At 59.3% G+C, this 19,222-nt stretch overlaps 2 protein-coding genes across 2 annotated transcripts; one reads left to right on the top strand and one right to left on the bottom strand.

Moving 5' to 3' along the window:
- Positions 1-1,041: 1,041 nt before the first annotated feature.
- On the bottom strand, positions 1,042-6,664 carry GPX4 (glutathione peroxidase 4). Its single transcript, XM_014611555.3, has 7 exons — positions 6,557-6,664; positions 3,621-3,718; positions 3,074-3,218; positions 2,365-2,516; positions 2,070-2,094; positions 1,698-1,757; positions 1,042-1,324 (listed from the first exon to the last, which is right to left on the bottom strand). Exons 1-7 carry the CDS (start codon positions 6,629-6,631, stop codon positions 1,292-1,294), a joined length of 588 nt encoding a protein of 195 aa, XP_014467041.2. The 5' UTR covers positions 6,632-6,664; the 3' UTR covers positions 1,042-1,291.
- A 7,706-nt stretch (positions 6,665-14,370) lies between these two features.
- Positions 14,371-18,606, top strand: POLR2E (RNA polymerase II, I and III subunit E). Its single transcript, XM_014611548.3, has 8 exons — positions 14,371-14,489; positions 15,024-15,198; positions 15,336-15,451; positions 16,804-16,884; positions 17,156-17,214; positions 17,392-17,470; positions 17,599-17,679; positions 18,332-18,606. Exons 1-7 carry the CDS (start codon positions 14,433-14,435, stop codon positions 17,662-17,664), a joined length of 633 nt encoding a protein of 210 aa, XP_014467034.1. The 5' UTR covers positions 14,371-14,432; the 3' UTR covers positions 17,665-17,679; positions 18,332-18,606.
- Positions 18,607-19,222: the final 616 nt, after the last annotated feature.

A 19,222-nucleotide genomic window follows, 5' to 3' on the forward strand; every position in this document is an offset into this window, starting at 1 on the left:
AGGCCTCTAAATGCTGCTCCCAGAGCCTGCAAGGCTTGAAGAACCATCTTATCTGCCCATCCCAGAGAGGTGGATGTGGCCCTGGAAAGAAGGTAGTAAAGTCCTCTTGGACTGCACCGCTGTTTACTCGTGGTGGCTCAGCCTGGCGCCTGCCCCACAGCTCCTCCCCCAGACTTTGCCAGGGACAACACAGGACGGTGCAGGAGTCGAAGGTGCGCTGGCCCCGTGGCACAAACAGCTCCCACTCTGAGCAGAAGATCAGCTTGTCCCGTGTGCTGGGCTGGAGGCCCCAGCGGTTAAGCAGTAGAAGCCTTGTCTGTCTCGCAGGAGACCTGGGCTCAATTTCCGGATGCTTATACAACTCTAGCCATGAAGGCACCAGATGTCTGGACTTCGGGTTTTGTCTCAGGGGGTGGAAGGTCTGGGCAGACTACTCCTCCAAACTCCTGCCTAGGCACATGCATAAGATATCTGGGTGACCTCTCATGCATACACCCTGATCCAAAAGGATCAACGGCTGCCAGCAAGTAAGGTGTATTGGTCTCCATCCTGGTGGGGAAATAACCTGCCAGCTGTAAGGGCTCCACCTGAAAGCACTTCTCACAGGGAAGCAAGAGGATTCCACTTTCGCATTTCTGGAAGGAGCCTGGACTCACCAGGGCCGTGAAATCAGCATGTGGGGAATGAGGCACCCGTTGGCTGGATCATGGCGCAATGTGTGGCCTGCACGTAGCCCAGCCTCAGCCCCTGCGTTGGGCCAGTGCCAAGGTGTTTGATGCGAGAACCAGTGAGGATTATTGCTCCGGGGAAGGCCCAAGAGGTGCTGCCTGCAGGGGATTATGCACATGATTCCTAGGGCTGCTACAACGGATTAGCCCTGCACTAAGCTGTTGTATGCCAGGGTAGGAATGAGAGGAATGCAGACATAGCAGCCTTCTTGTGCATAACTACTGCCTGCAGCTAGCCTGGTTTTAGCTCCTTCATGCATGTGGAGCAGGGTATGCTTCCTCCTCCACAACTCCCAGCAAGACTATACAGGCGTTGCTTTCAACACTTTTATTGCAATGAGGCAATAGATCCCAGATTGTGAACACACAACAGCAGCTCTATTCCGCACAGGCCACCGGCCCAGTGAAGCTTTCCTCCCGCAAGTGTACGCCAGGCTTTCAGGTCTGCCTCACCAGCAGGCTGGTTTGAAGACAGGCCGTCATGGGGGCTGGGTAGGAAGGCTCCACAGGGAGCAGGTGAGCCAGTGCAGAGCAGAGGGGGTAGTGCAGCTAAGTGAGCAGCTTTACAGGTAGTAGGGCAGGTCCTTCTCGATCACCTGTGCAGAGAGGAGGGGTAGAGTCAGGCTGGGCTGGCCCCTGTTGGAGGCATTAACCCTGGCCCCAAACCACTGCCAGCTGCTTCAATCCCACCCTACAGCCAGAAACACACACTGCTGAGGACCTCGAGAGCGCCCAGCCATGAGGGGCGTGGGGAGCATGGCTTCCTTCTGCGCAATGGTAGGAAGGAAATACAGCCACGTCCCAGAGGCGGGCTCACAGCTGGCTGGAGGTGGCCCAGTGTGCGACTCATCTGGATAATGAGGGCAGCACAAGCTGGGACTAGCAAACTGCCGAACTCCCTCCCTTTCCCCATGGAAGCTGTGCCGGGGCATCAGCGTCCCATCCTCCGCCCCGACAAGGCAGACTTACAATGGAATCTTCCATTGGGCTGTATCTCTTCACCACCTGGCCCTGCCGGTCAATAAGGAACTGTGGGGTCAGAGAGAACACGTGAGCCCATGTGCGGGGCAAGAAGCGCCTGCAGCCCCAGTGCACAGGTCCCCAGCCCGGAGCCCATGGCTCTGGACAGACCAGGGACCTTCTCTCCCCTTCCTAAGGGAACCAGACAGAAGCAGTGCTGTCAGGTGATAAGTGCCGGCCCAGGAGCAGGGCTCAGTATATCCCACACCTTTTGCAGCTCTCTGCTGCTCTCCCGCAGCTCCTCTCCTGGGATCCCGCAGGATCACATTGACTGAGACTTTCCCCAAGCCAAACCCCCATGAGGAGAGAGCTGAGTCCTACCTTTGTGAAGTTCCATTTTATTGCACTAGGAGAAAGAGAGAACGTCAGTGAGATGGCAGGTGGCACAGCCATTCCCATTGCTAGACATTGCTCAGCCTCACTGCCAGGCCTGGCACTGCCTGGGGGCTTCTTGCAACCCAGCAGGGACAAGCACACCCCCTCCCCTCGTAGCCCTGGTGCTGCATCAGCTGCACCGCTGGCAGCGAGAGGCAGGTGCCCCCATTTTATCCAGAGGTCTGTCTGCCCGCCCCCTCTCCAGTCCCACCAGGGCTGGGCTGCTCCGCTCCACACTCACTTCCCCAGGGTGCCCCTGCCTTTGGGCTGCTCCTTCAGCCACTTCCACAGAGGCAGGGCATGATCCCCGTTGACATCGATCTTGCTGAACATGTCAAACTTCACTCCATAGCTTTCAGCAAAGGCTTTGATCTGGGCGTTGTCTCCCGGTTCCTGCAGGAGAGGACAGCAGTGAGGGGTGAGTAGTTTAGGAGCAGGAGTCACACATCCAGCTGAGACAGGAAAATGCTTGCTTCCAGAGGGCAGCAGCTGTTCCTCAGTCCCACTTACTGCTGGGACAGGATGGCAGGGAGCTTACAGGAGGCCACAGGTCTACCGAAAGGCTTGGCAGATCCCTGTTCTGCGTTCTTATGCTCAGAGCTACCCCCAGCTCTCCTGTGCCTGGCTGCAGCCTGCAGCGAGCCCAGACCAGCTCGGCAAGCTGGGACTTTACCGCGTGGTAGAGACGGAAGTCCAGCTCCCTGCAGGTGTGTACATGGATCTGCCACGAGCGGTGTCATGAGAGGCACCAAGGCCAGAACAAGCCAGAGCCCAACCTCCTCCCAGCCCAAGCAGCACCCCCCCTAGCACCTGTCTGCTGGCATGGGTGCAGTGTGGCCCCATTTCCCCAGGGGTTTAGTGTACCAAGATGCATTTGTGGGGATGGGGGCTCGCCACAGCCCTCAGAGCCTGCCCCCCACTGAGCATTGCAGGAGGCAGGCACCGCCTACCTGCTTCCCGAACTGATTGCAGGGGAAGGCCAGGATGCGTAAACCTCTCTCAGCGTATCTGGCGTACATATCGACAAACTGAGTGTAGTTTACGTCCGTCTTGCCTCATTTCGAAGCCACGTTGGTGATGATGCAGACTTGGCCCCTGGGGAGAGGCAGGGAGCGGCGGCAGTTAGTGCAGCAGGGGCAGGGTGGGGCGAGATGCTGATAGTGGCACAGGGGGCCCCTACGCGGTCGGTCACACAGAGGGGAAGTGCCCTGCAAACTGGCTCCTCGCTCACCCGTTCCTAGGGCTCCTGCACCCAAGGTCGTGCCCCCACCCCCCAGCCTGGCAGGGACGGTCCCTCTGTGGCCATGCCACTGCTTCTCGGCTTCGTTGCTAAGAGCTGTCCCTCCTCCCCAGAGCCTAAAGGTGCTGCTCCCTCCCCAACCCCGTTCCCCAGGCTGCAGGCACCAGATCTCCCAGTGTCATCGCTGTGCAAGCTCATAGAGAGCAAGGCAAAGCCCACTGGGCCAGGCTCAGCCACATAAGCCCCTTGCTGCTTACTGGTACTTTTCCAGGGAAACGTCATTGCCATCAATGTCCTTGGCATGGAAGTAGTAGATGGATTTGGCAGAGCGCCAGTCTTCATCCACCTGGGCACACTGCAAAACAGCCAAGACCCAAGGTCAGGCTCCCAGCACAGGCATCACCCGGGCCTGGGTGCAAACCCACCAGACAACAGCAGCACAGCGAGGGTGCTCTACTCCCAGCCCCAGCCAAACCCCTCCCTCCCCTGGCTCGGAGGATCTGGATCACGCAGCACTCCCTCGCCCAGGGACCTGCTTGTCTCCTTCCCAGGAACAACCCTCTACCAACCACCACCAAGCATTTTGCAACCCAGGCCTTGGATAACGCCCGTCGCCCAGCCCGATGTCTGTACCAGACTCGCGTGTTCGTTTGCTGGGGAGGGAGATTGGCACAGATGTTGGCTGCTTCTCCCCGTTTTATGGCTTTGATGTTCCTGGCACATTAACTCTGACCTTAGTAGTGCAAGCTAGGACAACCTAAGGCCTGCACAGGGCAGCTCCTTTAGTCTTTCAGGTTTCATTAGTGCTAGAAGGGCAGGCAGGAGGCATTTCATGGGAACTCTGCGTGCCCAGGCACCAGCATTAACCATTGGGCACCAGTTGGAAAAGTATCAGAACAGCTGGGCCAGAGGAAAGTCATGGCAAAAACCTGGCTGGGGGCTCGAGGGAGATGGCTGGGCCACATGTGCAGGTACAGCTCTGAGGTGGAAGCCAACAGGGAAAGCCAAAGAAACACGGATGATACAAGCTACAGCTGGAGCTGCATCAGGGCCCTGCTTTGGACCCTCCTGCCCAGGCCTGGCAGGCTGCTAGCACCAGGGCTGACAGTGTCATCGCCTCCAGAGCTGCCAAATCCCGCCTCGAGCATCCAGCTGCCGGACCTGGCTCCACTGGGCCCAACAGAGCTTGCCACGAGCAGACTCATTAGGCACCCTAACGTACAAGCCAGCCCTGTGTGTCCTGCCAACAGCGAGGCGTCTCCCATCTTTCCAGTGGGTGGGCCGGGCCCGCTTTCCCTCCGCCTGCTTGCTATCGCAGGGCGTGACATGCGGGAACACTGGGTGTGGGGCCACGGGAGCACAGGAGGTGGGCTGCTGGCGTGTACCACTGGGCGTGGGGCCTACGAGAGATGCTATTTCGAGGAAGATGCAGCGCAGCTCTGTGCCACGGCCAGCTCCGCACGGTTCCGGGTTAATCTAGGTAAATTACAGGTTCCCATCCAGCAAACGGCAAAATGGCAGCGTCAGCTGTGGGAAGGGGCCTGCGCTGACTCAGCGGCCGCTCTTCAGTCTCCCATGAGGCGGCTCCCGGAGACGTGTTCCTGCTCCTGGGACCATCCCAGCAATCCCAGAGGAGGGCGAGGGCCCCACCAGGCCCCATTCCAGCCAAGCTGAGCTGGCATCCTGCATGGGACAACCTGCCCCCAACCCTTTCCCACCGGGGCGCGGGGACTCTGCAGAGAGACCAGCTGTTCCATAGCGGCCTCGTTCCCCCACCCCCGGGCAGGACGGCGCTGCCGCAGGGCAGGGCAGTTGCGCTTCGTTCACCAGCTGGGACGGCAGAGCTCTGCCCCCACTTCCCACCCCGTGTCGAGCGACCCTCAAGGACCCCCGCCCCCACAAACAGCTCTCAGAGGAAAGGGGACGCGGCTGCAGGACGCCCACCACAGCAGCCACCTTTCCAGGCCTCGGCTTTCCTGCCTAGCCGGGGGGTCAGACTCGACAATATGTTGAGGTCTCTTCCGACCCTAACATCTATGAATCTATCCGGCTTAACGGTGCTAAACCCAGCCCACCGGCTCCAGGCCTGCTGCGAGGGGCAGCGTTCAGGAGAAAACCCCCCGTTCCCTGAAGCCACAGAGTTGTGCTCATTCATCTCTGATGTGTCCTGCTCCGGCGGCCAAACCAACGCTGGCTGCTTTAAAGCAGCACCTTAAGCCTCGTCCTAAAAGCCGCCAGATTTTCATACCAATTGAACTGGAAGTTGTTGTGGGGTTGTTGTTTTTTTTTTTCTTCCCCTTTTTAAAACAAAAGGAAAGAAGAAGGTGGAAAGTTGCGAGCAGACAACTGCTCCCAAAGCCACCACCGGTCCCGCGGGGCGCCAGGAACGCACCCAGCCGCTCTTCGGTTACGCAATTCGGCTAAGCCCGGGCATGCCGCAGGCCTGGCCCCCGGGGCAACAACGGCAAGACTTGAAATCCGAAAAACAAGAGAAGGAAGAGAAAGGGGGAGGGCTGCGCTTGGAGATTTCGCACGTCCGTGCCGGGATTAGCGGCAGAAGGCCGGGCAGGCTCGGAGGAGAGATTTGAGAGAGGGTTAAGCCGCGACGTCCAGGGCAGGGAAGCTGCTGCATCACCAGCGCGATAAGGACCCGGCGAAGGGTGCGGGACAGGGCGCAGCGCGGCGGGGAAGGGCCTGACGCAGCAATCCGGAGCTGCGGGACCGTGAGCGAGGGCGCAGCCTGCGCCAATCCACCCTCTGCGGGCAGAGTCCGGCGTCCTCCGGCCGGGAAGGGCGGACTCGAGGTTCGGGGCGGCTGGGAGACGGGCCCCGGGGCGCCCAGACGCTTCTGCTGCGGGGACGCGGGGTTTTGGGCGGGTTTCTTCCAGCAGACGCTGCGCCGGGCTGGGCAGGGCAGCGTCCCGCGCGCAGCTCGGGGCGATCAGCCCCGCGCCCGGACCCAGCTGGGCCGGGGGCGCATCCCCACGTGGCTGCGCAGCCCCCATGGTCCTCCAAGGCCGCTCTAGCCACCGGGGCCCAACGAGGGCCGGAAGCCGCTCTGGCCCCCGGGGTCCACCGAGGGCCGTTCTAGCCCCCGGGGTCCTCCCACTCTATGATGGCACCGCCGAGACAGGCAGTGAGGAGACCCCTGCCCCCCGCAGTAGCGGGCTCGGCTCGGCCCGGGCGAACTCACCATGCTCCTGCCGAGACCCCGCGCCGCGACAGCTCCGCACAACAGCGCCCGCTTCGCCAGGCGCCCCCAATTCATCCTGCCGCCTCCTTGGCCCCGCCTCGGCTGGGACCCCGCCGCCAATCAGCGCCGCCCGCTCCGCCCCCCTCCTGGTCGCCAGACCAATGCGCGCCTGGAGGGGCGGGGCGGGGCGGGGCGGGGCTAACCGCCCCTCTCAACCGACCCCTCAGCAGCGTAGTTGTTCGGCCCCGCCTCCCCCGCGCTCTCCCCTATTGGCGGCTTCTGGCTAGGATTGACAGCACGCGGACCAATCAGAAGAGGGATCAACCCTGGCTGCCTGGAGGGGTCGAGTGGGTGGAACAGCTCACACAGCCTTGGGGGGTAGGGGGGGGCAGCCCACAGTGGGGGGAGTCACCCCGCAGTTTGGGGGCTAGAGGGGGCAGCCCATAGTGGGGGGGGCAGCCCATAGTGGGGGAGTAGGGGGGGGGGTCAGCCCATGGGGGGGGAATAGGGGGGTCAGCCCATGGTGGGGGAATAGGGGGGTCAGCCCATAGGGGGGGGTCAGCCCACAGTGGGGAAGTAGGGGAGGGGTCAGCCCATAGTGGGGGAATGGGGGGGTCAGCCCATGGGGGGGGGTCAGCCCACAGTGGGGGAGTAGGGGGGGCAGCCCATGGGGGGGGAATAGGGGGGTCAGCCCATGGGGGGGGGTCAGCCCACAGTGGGGAAGTAGGGGAGGGGTCAGCCCATAGTGGGGGAATGGGGGGGGTCAGCCCATGGGGGGGTCAGCCCATGGGGGGGGTCAGCCCACAGTGGGGGAGTGGGGGGGGCAGCCCATGGGGGGGAATAGGGGGGTCAGCCCATGGTGGGGAGGGTCAGCCCATGGTGGGGGAATAGGGGGGTCAGCCCATAGGGGGGGGTCAGCCCACAGTGGGGGAGTAGGAGGGGGGTCAGCCCACAGTGGGGGAATGGGGGGGTCAGCCCATGGGGGGGGTCAGCCCACGGTAGGGGAGTAGGGGGGGGGCAGCCCATAGTGTGGGGGGGGGGGGGGGCAGCCATACCTTGTCGAGCATCCAAAGGTGCATCTCGAGCTGGTGCAGAGAGGCGATCCTCCCCCTGCACGCGACACTGGTCAGGCTGCAGTTGGAGACTGCGTCCGTACTGGGCGCCGCACTTCAGGAGGGACGTGGCCAGCATGGAGAGGGCCCAGAGGAGGCACCGGCATGGTGCGAGGGCGGGAGGCCAGGCCCTACGAGGAGAGACGGAGGGACCTGAACCTGTTCAGCCTCAGCAAGAGGAGGCTGAGGGGGGACCTGGTGGCTGCCGACAAGCTCATCAGGGGGATCAACAGCAAACAGGCAGAGCCCTTTTCTCCCCAGCACCACCTGGGTGACGAGGAGCAATGGTCATAAGCTGATGGAGAATAGGTTTAGGTTGGAGATCAGAAGGCAATATTTTACAGCTAGGGTGGCCAAAACCTGGAACCAGCTTCCCAGGGAAGTGGTCCTCGCCCCTACCTTGGGCAAATTCAAGAGGAGGTTGGAGGATCACCTGTCTGGGGTCTTGTGAACCAGCACTCGTTCCTGCCTGTGGCAGGGGTCAGGCGAGATGATGTGTTCAGGTCCCTCCTGCCCCTAGCTACGATGAAACTACAAGGACTCGGACCGTGTGCGCCCTTCGCCTCTCCGGGCCTCTCTTCCCCAGCTGGGGAGGAAAGTCTTTTCCCACTTCTTGTCCGTGTTAAGTCAGGTCCCTACAAGGAAAGCTCTCCAGGGCAATGACGACTCACGTAATGTCTCTGTCTGCGTACAGGTTTCCCTCGATTTATGCGGCACGTGCGTTCCTGGAGGACGCCGCCTAAATCGAATTCGCATAAAGCGACCCCACTTTATAAGGTAAGAAGTAGGGATCAGGTCCTGCGTTGGCTGCTCCCGGGGCTGCTCCAGCACGGGCTGGGGTGAGTGCGGACAAGTGGAGCCCGGGCGGCGTGGGGCGCGGCACTCGCCCCAGCCCCGGCTGCAGCTGCCCCGGGAGTGGCCGATGCCAGCTGCCTGCTGCCACCGAGCTGCACCGTGCCCCTGCACCCCCCGGGCTCCGCTTGTCCCCACTCACCCCCGCTCCTGCTGCAGCTGTCCCGGGAGCGGCCGATGCCAGCTCCCTGTAGCCGCTGGGCAGGCAGCTGGCGCTGGCAGCTCCTGGGGCTGGGGCTGGGGTGGGTGCCGTGCCCTGCACCGCCTGGGGCTCTGCTTGTCCGCACGCACCCCAGCCCCGGCTGCAGCAGCCCCAGGAGCTGCTGACACCAGCTGCCTGCACCAGGGCACAATACAGCCCGGCGGCTACAGGGAGCTGGCATCGGCTGCTTCCGGGACAGCTGCAGCAGGATCTGGGGTGAGCGGGGGCAGGCAGAGCCCCGGGGGGCTCAGGGCACGGTGCAGCGCCAGGGGGGCTCTATGCTGATCGCAGAAGAGCAAATTTACCTCGCATATAACGAATTATGGGTCTTATTATGCTCATCGCATAAGAGCGAATTCGCATATAAAGAACCCGCATAAATCAAGGGAAACATGTACTTCTGCAGCACACGCAGCCCTGACCTCAGCTGGACGCACGACCGCACAACCGGACAACCGTGGGGCTGTTTGCTAGGATGCAAGTACACCGACTGTAACGCCACCTGGATGGGTGTCGCTGGGGACCAGGGAGGCTTCAAAACCATTGACTCCTTGCTGCCACGTGTGTCCATCTCCAGAAAAAAGAAACCGGGTGGCGAGGGAGCTGTTACCCTTCCTTACTGACCCCAGCCCACTAGAGCACCCGTTCGGGGGGCTAACGAGAGTATCTCGTCCCCTTGGTACTTGCGGGGAGCCGGTGCGTTGGCAATGGCTGTTGGCAGGGTGAACAGAACGCTATTTTGGTGCGTTGTGTGTCTTTCTGAGATCTGCTGTAGCGGTGGAGGGAGGGGGGTGAGAAAGAAAAGAAAATACACTACAGCTGGGTGAAGAAAGGAGAAGGCAAGATTAGAGGGGAGAGCGTTCGTAACTGCTGGTCTGTCTTTTCTTGGTGGGTAGTTAGGGAGGGAGAATTAATGGTAGCTTCAGGTTACAGAATGAAAGGATGGAAAGGAGCCTCCGCAGCCTGGGCTGTTTGTCGAGGGTCTTATTTCTGTCTCTGTCTGTTGATCTCTCATCTCCAAATCTCCCATCAAAGGGGCTTTTTATTAGAGCCGTGTGAGAAATTGCAGACTTGGCGCTTGCCAGGGCACGGTCCTTTGATCAAATCCCCGGAGCTGGGATGCTCCGGACTGTAATGAAAACAAACTGGCCACGCTTAAAACACTGGCCTCATCCTCCCCCCCGCCCCGTGAAGGAGAAGTGTTAGCCGGTTCAAATTGCCGCAGGGACTGGAGGTGCATTCACGTTTAGATCATGCAGAGCTTTTCCTTTGATCACAAAATCATCAGAGCTGGGCTCGACCGGGGCCATTCCTGTGCAGTGACACATGTCCAGGAGCAGGAATTTAGATCGTCGTGTGCAATGGGATGGTGCAATGGGCTAATCATGTCTGAGACATTCGGGATAGGTTCCCAGCATGGTACTTTCCATGCATCTTCCTTCCCGCAGCACCTGAAGTAACCTGACTGATGATGACATGAGATTGGGCTCGCGCAAGAGTATGCATCTCTGATTCAGCTAGTCTGTAAGGTGCATCTCTACCCTTCCTTCTGCCTAGGTTCAGACTAACGTGGTTAACTACCTGTCTCTTGACTAATATCTGTCACGTACGGGCTACGTGCTCCAGGGAGCGTGTGGAGTCCTTTGGTAGGCGTTTGTGGCTCTTAGCAAAGGCAGGTCGGAGACGGGCACCTTTATGTTTGGGGCAGGAAGTCTGACGTTCGTGATGGCTCCTAGTTATCCCGGAGCTGCAGCTCAGTCCCCAGGAGAGCTGTTTCCTGTGCAGGCAGTCTCTAGCCATAGGATGATAACATCTTACATAATAAATCAGATTTTCTATGGTTAAAAAGTATCTCCATGCCGCAGCGCGGTGGGCTTGACTTTGTGGTGAAATGCTAACAGGATGTCTAAGATGATGATCAATCAAGCGCTGTTGTGACACGGGGGCTTTGTGAAACAGCGTGTTGCTAAAACCCTGCATGATAGCACCTGCGTTACAACAGGCCGTTGCAACACCAGCGCGGCGTATGGAGGCATTGTGTCATACAGGCAGCGTTGCTACATGCTGGCACTGCTCTTATTTGCCTAACCACGGGTTTTAGCCTGATGCTTCTGGGCAGGTTTTTCAGGCCCTAAGCCAGGGGCAAGCAATTATTTCGGGCGGAGGGCCGCTCACTGAGTTTTAGCAGGCCGTCGAGGGCTGCATGACAGGCAGCCAGGGGCAGATAAATATTCATTTTCTAAATTTTTAGGGGCCCCGCGGGCCGGATAGAATGGCCTGGCGGGCCGCGTGTTGCCCACCCCTGCCCTAGGCACTTCCCCTGAGTTCCCCTGAGATCTCGCATCTTTTGCTGGCTCCGTGTGCCACCAGCGAACGAGACGGTGGGACAGAACGGAAGGAACAACGTTGTAGATAAGACGGGTGTTATGTCCTAGAGTTGCACTTGAAACGTGGGGAACGGTCCTGATTTTCCAGCAAGAGTGTGTGCGTTGGGGTTGGGGGGGCAGGGGCAGGGGCGGATCCAGGGGGTGTACTCGCACCCCACGTTGATTCCTGCTGCACCGGAAGTTTAAAACCAGTTGCCTGGCTGTAGCAGTGGCATTTCTTTTCAGGCAGCAGTGAGGGAGTCACTTTGTGGCACGATTATCACGTTATAATCTACCCGTTCCCTTCTCAGCTCTTCATGCCCGGGTGTTAACGACCCTCGCTTCTTTGTCTTGCCATTCACAGAATCATGGAAAACGAGGGCTGGAAGGGACCTTGGGCGGTCACATCTAAGCCAACCCCTGCTCCAAGCAGGGCCGTCCCCGGCTCCATCCTTCGGTGCCGTCGTATTCAGTCCGTACCAAGAAAAGGCTGTTCCACCAGTCAAGCTCGCTCATGTTCTGCCGTTGGGCTCTCTGTTCCCTGCGCCTGGTAAGGAAGCTGGTGTTTGCTCATTTGTAACTCCTTCCAACAAAGTTATGCGTTTGAGCTCCCAGCTTAAACTGAACACCACAGCCCAAGGCCCCCGGCATATTTGTAAATCCAGGGGATTTTTAACTGGAGAAAACGATGAGTTGTGGTCTCTGGCAGCATGTCTCAACCCACGGGTCGTGACCCAAAAGTGGGTTGCAAGAATACAGGAAAGGGTTGCAAACAAACTTTCAAAACGGATTCTCCTTTCCAGGAGGGAGGCGTGGGTGTTCCCTTCCAGACTGGCAGAGCTCCAGCCTGCAAGAGGCTGCTTGGGGCCCCCCCAGACCTCTCACACGCCACCCTGCCCCGCGTACTCACCCTCTGCCCCACGCGCGGGGGGCTGGGGTTGGGGGGCAGCGGGTCGGGAGTGAGGGGCGCTGGGTTGGGACCAGCCGTCGATGTGTGCAAACAAGTGGTGCAAAGAAGGCGGAGAACCACTGGTCTATGGGACGATGCATCTCCCCACGTGCAACCCCCTTTCCAGAATCCCGGATCCGCCAGCGCCGGGGTGTTTATCCAGCTGAAAGGAGGATGTGGGAGTTGGGACGGGGTGGGGGCAGTGCGTCGCAGAACCCCCCGGCTCTGCAGCTGCTGGAGCCCAGAGGACCTTGGCGACACGTTACGTACATGACGCAGTTCTTCAGTGATTTGTGCAATACGTTTCGACCAGCCCCGCATGCAAAGGAATGACTGCAGGATAACAATGACTCCCCAGCTGGCAAAAGGAGGCAGCCAGCTCCCAAGGCAGGGCTGGAAGAGGTGCAACCACCTGCCTCGCCCTTCACCGGGCCGACGAGGCAGCCCCTAGGGCTTGTGCCAGCGGCCGCCGGCAGGGGGCAGCAGAGACCTCTCTTATGGGAGGACTACATCTCCCAGGAGCCTTTGCTTCTGGGGCCCCACATACAAAAGCCGCCGACTGGTGTGGGCGTCCCTGCCGCCGCCTGTCACCCGCGCGCCATAAACGGAGCGGCCTGGGACGTCTACCCGCGGGCGGCGGGGCGGGCTCGGGAAGGTTGGGGGCGCCGCGCCGCGGGCGGCGGTCTCAGGCGATTAGCGCGGACACCCGCGCGCGGGGGCCTGAGCGGCCAAGCGCATGCGCAGTGGGGCCGGAGGGCGGCACGTGCAGGGCATGGGCGGCGCGGGCGGCGGGGACGGGACTCGGCCCTGGGCTCGCCTGAGGCCTTCCTCCTCGCCTTGCCTCAGTTTCCCCCCCTTCCTCTTCCTCCTTGCTTGGCTGGCTTGTCCCGTGCTGATGCCCAGAACCTCTGTGTTCAGGCCCCGGTAGACATGGCTCCCAAGGACACCCTGGAGGAGTCTTTTGCGGAAGACCTGCTGAATAACCTCACTGAGCACTAAGCGAGTCCGGTGCGTGGTACACTGGAGCGAGCTGGGCACGGTCAGCCGTGTCCTGGAGCTGTCCGGGGCCCCAGCCCTTGGCACAGCGTGCCCTTGGTGCCCGCACCCCGCGTACAGCTGCCCCAGTCTTTCCTGTACCCGTGTGGCAGGAAACAGTAGCTTTTGCAATCGCTTGCATGCCCACTCTTTCTCTGATCCTGCATTATTGAGATCTCCCTGCTTCCGTATTTCCAGCTGGTTCCAGAGCATGAGATCCATTGCTGGAGGCAGAAATAAGATCCTCAAGAAGCAGCCCAGGCCGTGGAGGTTCCTGTCCATCCTCCGCTCGTTTGGGGACCAGGAGCTACCACCAGTTCTCCCTCCCCGGCTGCGAGCCAGCGGTCAAGAACGCTCGCCCCCTTAATCTTGCCTTGCCTTTCTTTTCCCCGCTGGAGCGTGCGTTCTGCCCCCGCTCCACCGCTGCAGCAGAGCGAGATCACCACGGCGCGCGTGGAAACCCTGCATTTTTACGAACCAAAATGATGCTCTTCCCACGCTCTCAATGGCCTTTGCTAATGCACTGGCTTCCCTCGAGTACCAGGGTGGCAAGATACTCTCATTCGCGCCGCGACTGGGTGCTCTAGTGGTCCGGGGTCGGTAGAGAAAGGTAACAGCTCCCCTTCCACCCACTTTCTTTCTTCTTTTAGGAGATGGACATAAACTTCAGCACGGATTCGGTGTGTTTGAAGCCTTCTGGTAACGAAGCTCCTTGTCCGCAGCCCTGCAGACTGGTTTAAAATCCTTTCAATAGAGTGATATTTCCTTTTATCTCCATCTTAAACCAAATGAACGTCGCCCACGGTCTCTGGGGTTTTCCTGAATCTTCTAGTATATTTTTAAAGGGGAGAGAAAAGATGCGCCGTGTCTTACGGGATTGGCGCACCTCCCCATATGCAACCCCCTTCCCCAAACCCTCGCTCTGCGCTGGTGGGGGTGCTTATCCATCTGAAGGGAGGATGCCTGGAGAATCCCCCTGGCTTGGCAGCTGCCCCGAGCGACCCCAGGCCCTGACGACGTGTTACAGATAAATTGCACTTAGCGGGTGACTCGCGCATTCAATTCCGAGCAGCGCCGGGCGCAAGGGGTAAAACTGCCCGGCTGTAGAAACGGGCGGCCCCACGGGGCTCCTGCAGGGGGCGGCAGAGGCCTCTGTTACGGGAGAACGACATCTCCCAGGAGCCTTTGTTCCTAAGGACCCCTCCTCTCAGCCAGACGCTGGCGTAGGCATCCTTCGCACTGCCTGTCACGCGCGCGCCTTAAATGCCGCCTGCCCTGTGCCGGGCAGGCGACTAGTGCGGACACCCGCGCGCGGGGGCCTGAGCGGCGGCGCCTGCGCAGTGCGGCCCGCGGGGGCAGCATGGACGACGAGGAGGAGACGTACCGCCTGTGGAAGATCCGCAAGACCATCATGCAGGTGGGCCAGGCCTCCCCCCCCCCCCCCCCCCACACTCCTCGTGCCTCAGTTTCCCTTACCCCTGCCATCCCTGTGCCTCAGTTTCCCCCCCCCTCCTCCTTGTGCCTCAGTTTCCCTTACCTCCTGCCATCCTCGTGCCTCAGTTTCCCCTCCTCCTCCTCGTGCCTCAGTTTCCCTTACCCCCTGCCATCCCTGTGCCTCAGTTTCCCCCCCCTCCTCCTCCTTGTGCCTCAGTTTCCCTTACCCCCTGCCATCCCTGTGCCTCAGTTTCCCCCCCCTCCTCCTCCTCGTGCCTCAGTTTCCCTTACCCCCTGCCATCCCTGTGCCTCAGTTTCCCCTCCTCCTCCTCGTGCCTCAGTTTCCCTTACCCCCTGCCATCCCTGTGCCTCAGTTTCCCCCCCCTCCTCCTCCTTGTGCCTCAGTTTCCCTTACCCCCTGCCATCCCTGTGCCTCAGTTTCCCCCCCCCTCCTCCTCCTCGTGCCTCAGTTTCCCTGCCCACCCCTCGTGGAGCTGACGGCGCCCGCTCCCCGCAGCTCTGCCACGACCGCGGCTACCTGGTGACGCAGGACGAGCTGGACCAGACGCTGGACGAGTTCAAGGGGCAGTACGGCGACAAGCCCAGCGAGGGGAGGCCGAGGCGCGCCGACCTCACGGTGCTGGTGGCTCACAACGACGACCCCACCGATCAGATGTTCGTCTTCTTCCCCGGTGAGGCTCCGCGGCGCTTCTCTGTTAGAAACCCGGCGGGGGGACGCACGCTCTCGTAAAGGAAACGGACCCTTCTCCTAAATCCCGCCTGGCCTGATTTTTTTTTTTTTTTTTTTTTTTTTTTTTGTTCTTCTCAGAGGAGCCCAAGGTGGGGATCAAGACCATCAAGCTGTACTGCCAGAGGATGCAGGAGGAGAACATCACCAGAGCCCTCATCGTGGTGCAGCAGGGCATGACGCCGTCCGCGAAGCAGGTGCGCCACTGCCCTGCCCGGGGGCCGGCGGCCTTCGGGCTCTCGGGGGCCGACGCGCCGGGTCGCGCCTCCTTCGCGGCGACCTCGTGGAGCACGTCGGTGCCGTAAAAGCGGCGACCGTTACTTGAGAGGCCGAGACCGGAGCCCGGCGCGCGGGCCGGGGCACTGCTCTTACCCCGGAGGGCGGCGCTCGCGGGCATTTTGCTCGGCCTCTGGGTGGATGGTGGGTACACGGCAACAGCGAGGATTGGGCCCCTTGTAGCTCCCCCGCCGTCCGCCCGACGTCTTACACATTGGGAGTCGTGAGTGTTTTCAGTACTCTGCCCAAAAATGTCGCCGCCCCCTGCCCTACGGGGCAAGGTTGAGCTTTGCTTTTTTGTTTGTTAAAGCCGGCATGGCCTGAAAGGCGCTTGCTTGTTATGTGTGGTGAGGCCGCGGTGCAGCATCAGAGGCTGGGGTTGCAGTTGTGTGAGGAAGTGGCTCCTGTGAGTTTCCTTTACGAAGCAAACAAAGAAGCACCTGGCGTAGATGCGGAGGAGTCCGTGCAAACGTACACGATGGCCTGGCCCCAGAGGCGTTCGGGGGGGGTGCAGTGGGGATGGACTCGTGGCACGTGCCTGTGCTCGAGTCCGGTCCTTGGACGAGCCCCGCTGGGCACAGATACCCTTTGGATTCAGCGGAGGTTGCTCGACTATATCAGCAATTACTGCAAGGCTCTCCATGGGTCTTACTTAATATGCCACAGAGATGACCCTGCTCTTACAGATCAGCTGTGTGAGGGGTTCTTGATTCGGCTCGCTAGAAATACCTAGGGAACATGCCACGGTTGTACTCCCTGCAACAGTCTCTTTCCTACCCCTCGGGGGTTTGACTTGAGCAAACTTTGTATTCTGCAAGGTACAAGATACTGCTCTTAACTCCTTGTCAGCGAAGCTTGCAGGCAGTGAAGTGCGTTACTGCCCAGATACTGCGGTAGTGGGCCAGGAAAATCCCAGCAAGAATGAGACTCGTTCCCTTATCGCGGCGTTGCTGCCCAAGAGGGACAGAAGAAGTGAGGAGGGTGGGAGTGATTCAAGGAACGACAAGAGGAAATGTGACTAGAGCAGTAGGGAGCAGAAGGCTTAGCAAGGGGAGAAGTGGGCAAACGTCAGGCTGTGATGGGGGAAGTGGTGCTCACCTGTCTGCTGCTGGTGGAGAGGTCTGTTACCCACACCTGCGCATGCCCTTGAAGTAGCGAAGGCAATATGATGGGAATGGCATACTCTAGCCCCAGTCTGAATAAACCCGGGACCAGCTCAGTCTGGTGCGCTGGGCTTGCTAGCCCATGCTGATGTTCACTCTCTTTCTTTCAGTCCCTGGTAGACATGGCTCCCAAGTACATCTTGGAGCAGTTCCTCCAGCAAGAGCTGCTGATTAACATCACTGAACATGAGGTGAGTCCAGTGCCTGGGTACATCGGTGTGAGCTGGGCATGGTCAGTCACATCCTGGAGCTGTCTGGGGGCTCCAGGCCCTTGGAGCGGTGTGCTTTTGTGCTGTTGGGTGCTGGCATTGCATTTAATAGCTACTCCAGTCTTTCCTAAGCCTGTGTTCCTAACACTGGTCACTACAGGAAACAATGTTTTTTGCGCTCACTTGCATGTGTTCGTTCTCTCTCTCTTTCTCTCCTTGGGTTATTGAGATTTCCCTGCTTCTGTACTTGCAGCTGGTTCCAGAGCACGTGGTCATGACAAAGGAAGAAGTCACTGAGCTGCTAGCCAGATAGTATCCTTTTGTTTCTGAGCCTCCCTGAAGCCCCTGCCAGCACAGATGTGCTTTGTGCTGGAAACTACCACACTTGTGGTGTATACAGTAGTGCTTTTATTTGCTGTGAGCCTGCAGAGCAGGCAGCAGGCCCAGCTGATTTACCCCACTGGTGATTTTTCCTTCACTGTTGCTCAGTAAGCTGAGAGAGAACCAGCTGCCAAGGATACAGGCTGGAGATCCCGTGGCCAGATACTTTGGGATAAAGCGAGGGCAGGTAAGGACTTTCGAAGTAGGGTGGCAGTGGTGCTAGGGGATGGCAGGTAGGCAAAGCCCCTGAAGTCCTACCTAGTGAAATTGGTGCTGGCCTTCTTTGCCCATTGGTTGCTTTCATTGCCTTCGTAGGTGGTCAAGATCATACGGCCTAGTGAGACAGCAGGTCGATACATCACCTACCGACTGGTGCAGTAGTGTGCAGGGCGTCAGGTAAGGTGAAACCGCATCTCTGCTTACAGAGGGGCTGGCTACGTGCCTGTCTCGGGCAATGTTGTACATCCATGCTATAACTCCTCTGAGTTACCCCTGTGCTAACCTCCCTAGGAAGTGATGTGGGAAGCTTGGACAAAACCCTGAACAATACACTGCAGCAGGGGTGTCAGACATGGCTGCGGGCTGGATCTGACCTGCAGAGCGTTCCATCTGGCTCACTGGGCTCCCTGGCAGGAGTGGGGCCTGAGCCCCACTAGGTACTGTCCTTGGCAGCAGGAGGGTGAGCAAAGGCTATGTTGACACTGCCCTTGCTTGTCTGGTGGGGACTTGGCTCTGCTGCCACTGAACCCCTGCCACCACCCGATTTGAGCCCTGCGGTCTGGATCCAGCCTGGGGCAAAGATGACGACCCTGCACTGTATGGAACAGTTCTGCAGTGACAAGGATGGACCAGATGGGACCTGATTGGTCTTGTCCTCTGTCTTAAGCTTTCCATTGTAACAGGTAGTGGATATTGAGGGACAAGTGTGAGGTGCCTTGGGCTGGGCGTAGAGCACCAAGTGTCTGCAGAAGCTCAGCAGAGGCAGGAGTGAGATGTTCCAAATGCTGCTCTTTCTCTTGAGAGAAATCCCAGATTCTCTTTCTTCCAGGTTTGGAAGAAGAATCCAGTGGTATCCAGCGAACACCTTCTCCGGCGCCGCTTTACAGATGTTTGGGCTTGTCTGTCCCTCTTACATACAGGTCCTTGAACTTGTCAAAATACACACGCAAGAGTTCCCTGGTGGAAATCTGGGCTTTTAGCTCTTCCCTTGCTCTCGTCTGTTGACTGTCCTGGAAGCTGCCTGGTTGGATCGAAGCTCAGACAACCAGGACCATGCCATGGTCTATTTAATTTAGTAGGATTTTAATAAAGGCTCTCACTGTGGGCATGTCTCCCTGGTACTGTTTCTCTGCAATCAACCCTGCAGCAGAGTTGCCTGGGGCTACTCTCCATGTTTCTCCCCTCCCATCTCAGAAGCAGCTGCTGAGCGCTGCGGTGAAATCTTGTCCTGTAGCACTGAGCTGTAGAGCCTCCCACCTGTCTCCATATTTGTGGCAACACTCCTCAGACCTGCTGTTGGAGTGGGATGCCTCTCCGCAGCAGGGACTGGGAGCAGGCAAATATCCAAGCCGTGCTAAGCTTGATACCTGCTGCTGGGGAGCTGATGCTCTGCCTTCACACCATCACTGTTTTCTGCGTGCTCACGCGTATTCTGCTGCTCATACAACACCTGCCATAGCACAGCACGCATCAGCTTGTGTGTGAAGCAGGCTTAATTAATCAAGTCTGCTCCCCTGCGCCAGATATCTGGTTCGTCGGAGGACGAAAATGGATGCGCATAAATGCCTGTGGATGCTGTTAAGAATCTAAAACTATTCCAAATTTCTTTGAACCCCCTCTCTAAAAGTTTCCATCCCCGTAAATCGAAGGCAGGGGTGGGCAGTTATTTCAGGCGGAGGGCTGCTTACTGAGTTTTGGCAAGCCGTCGAGGGCCACGTGA

Source organism: Alligator mississippiensis, chromosome 16, assembly GCF_030867095.1.
Source record: "Alligator mississippiensis isolate rAllMis1 chromosome 16, rAllMis1, whole genome shotgun sequence".
NCBI classification, from domain to species: Eukaryota; Metazoa; Chordata; order Crocodylia; family Alligatoridae; genus Alligator; species Alligator mississippiensis.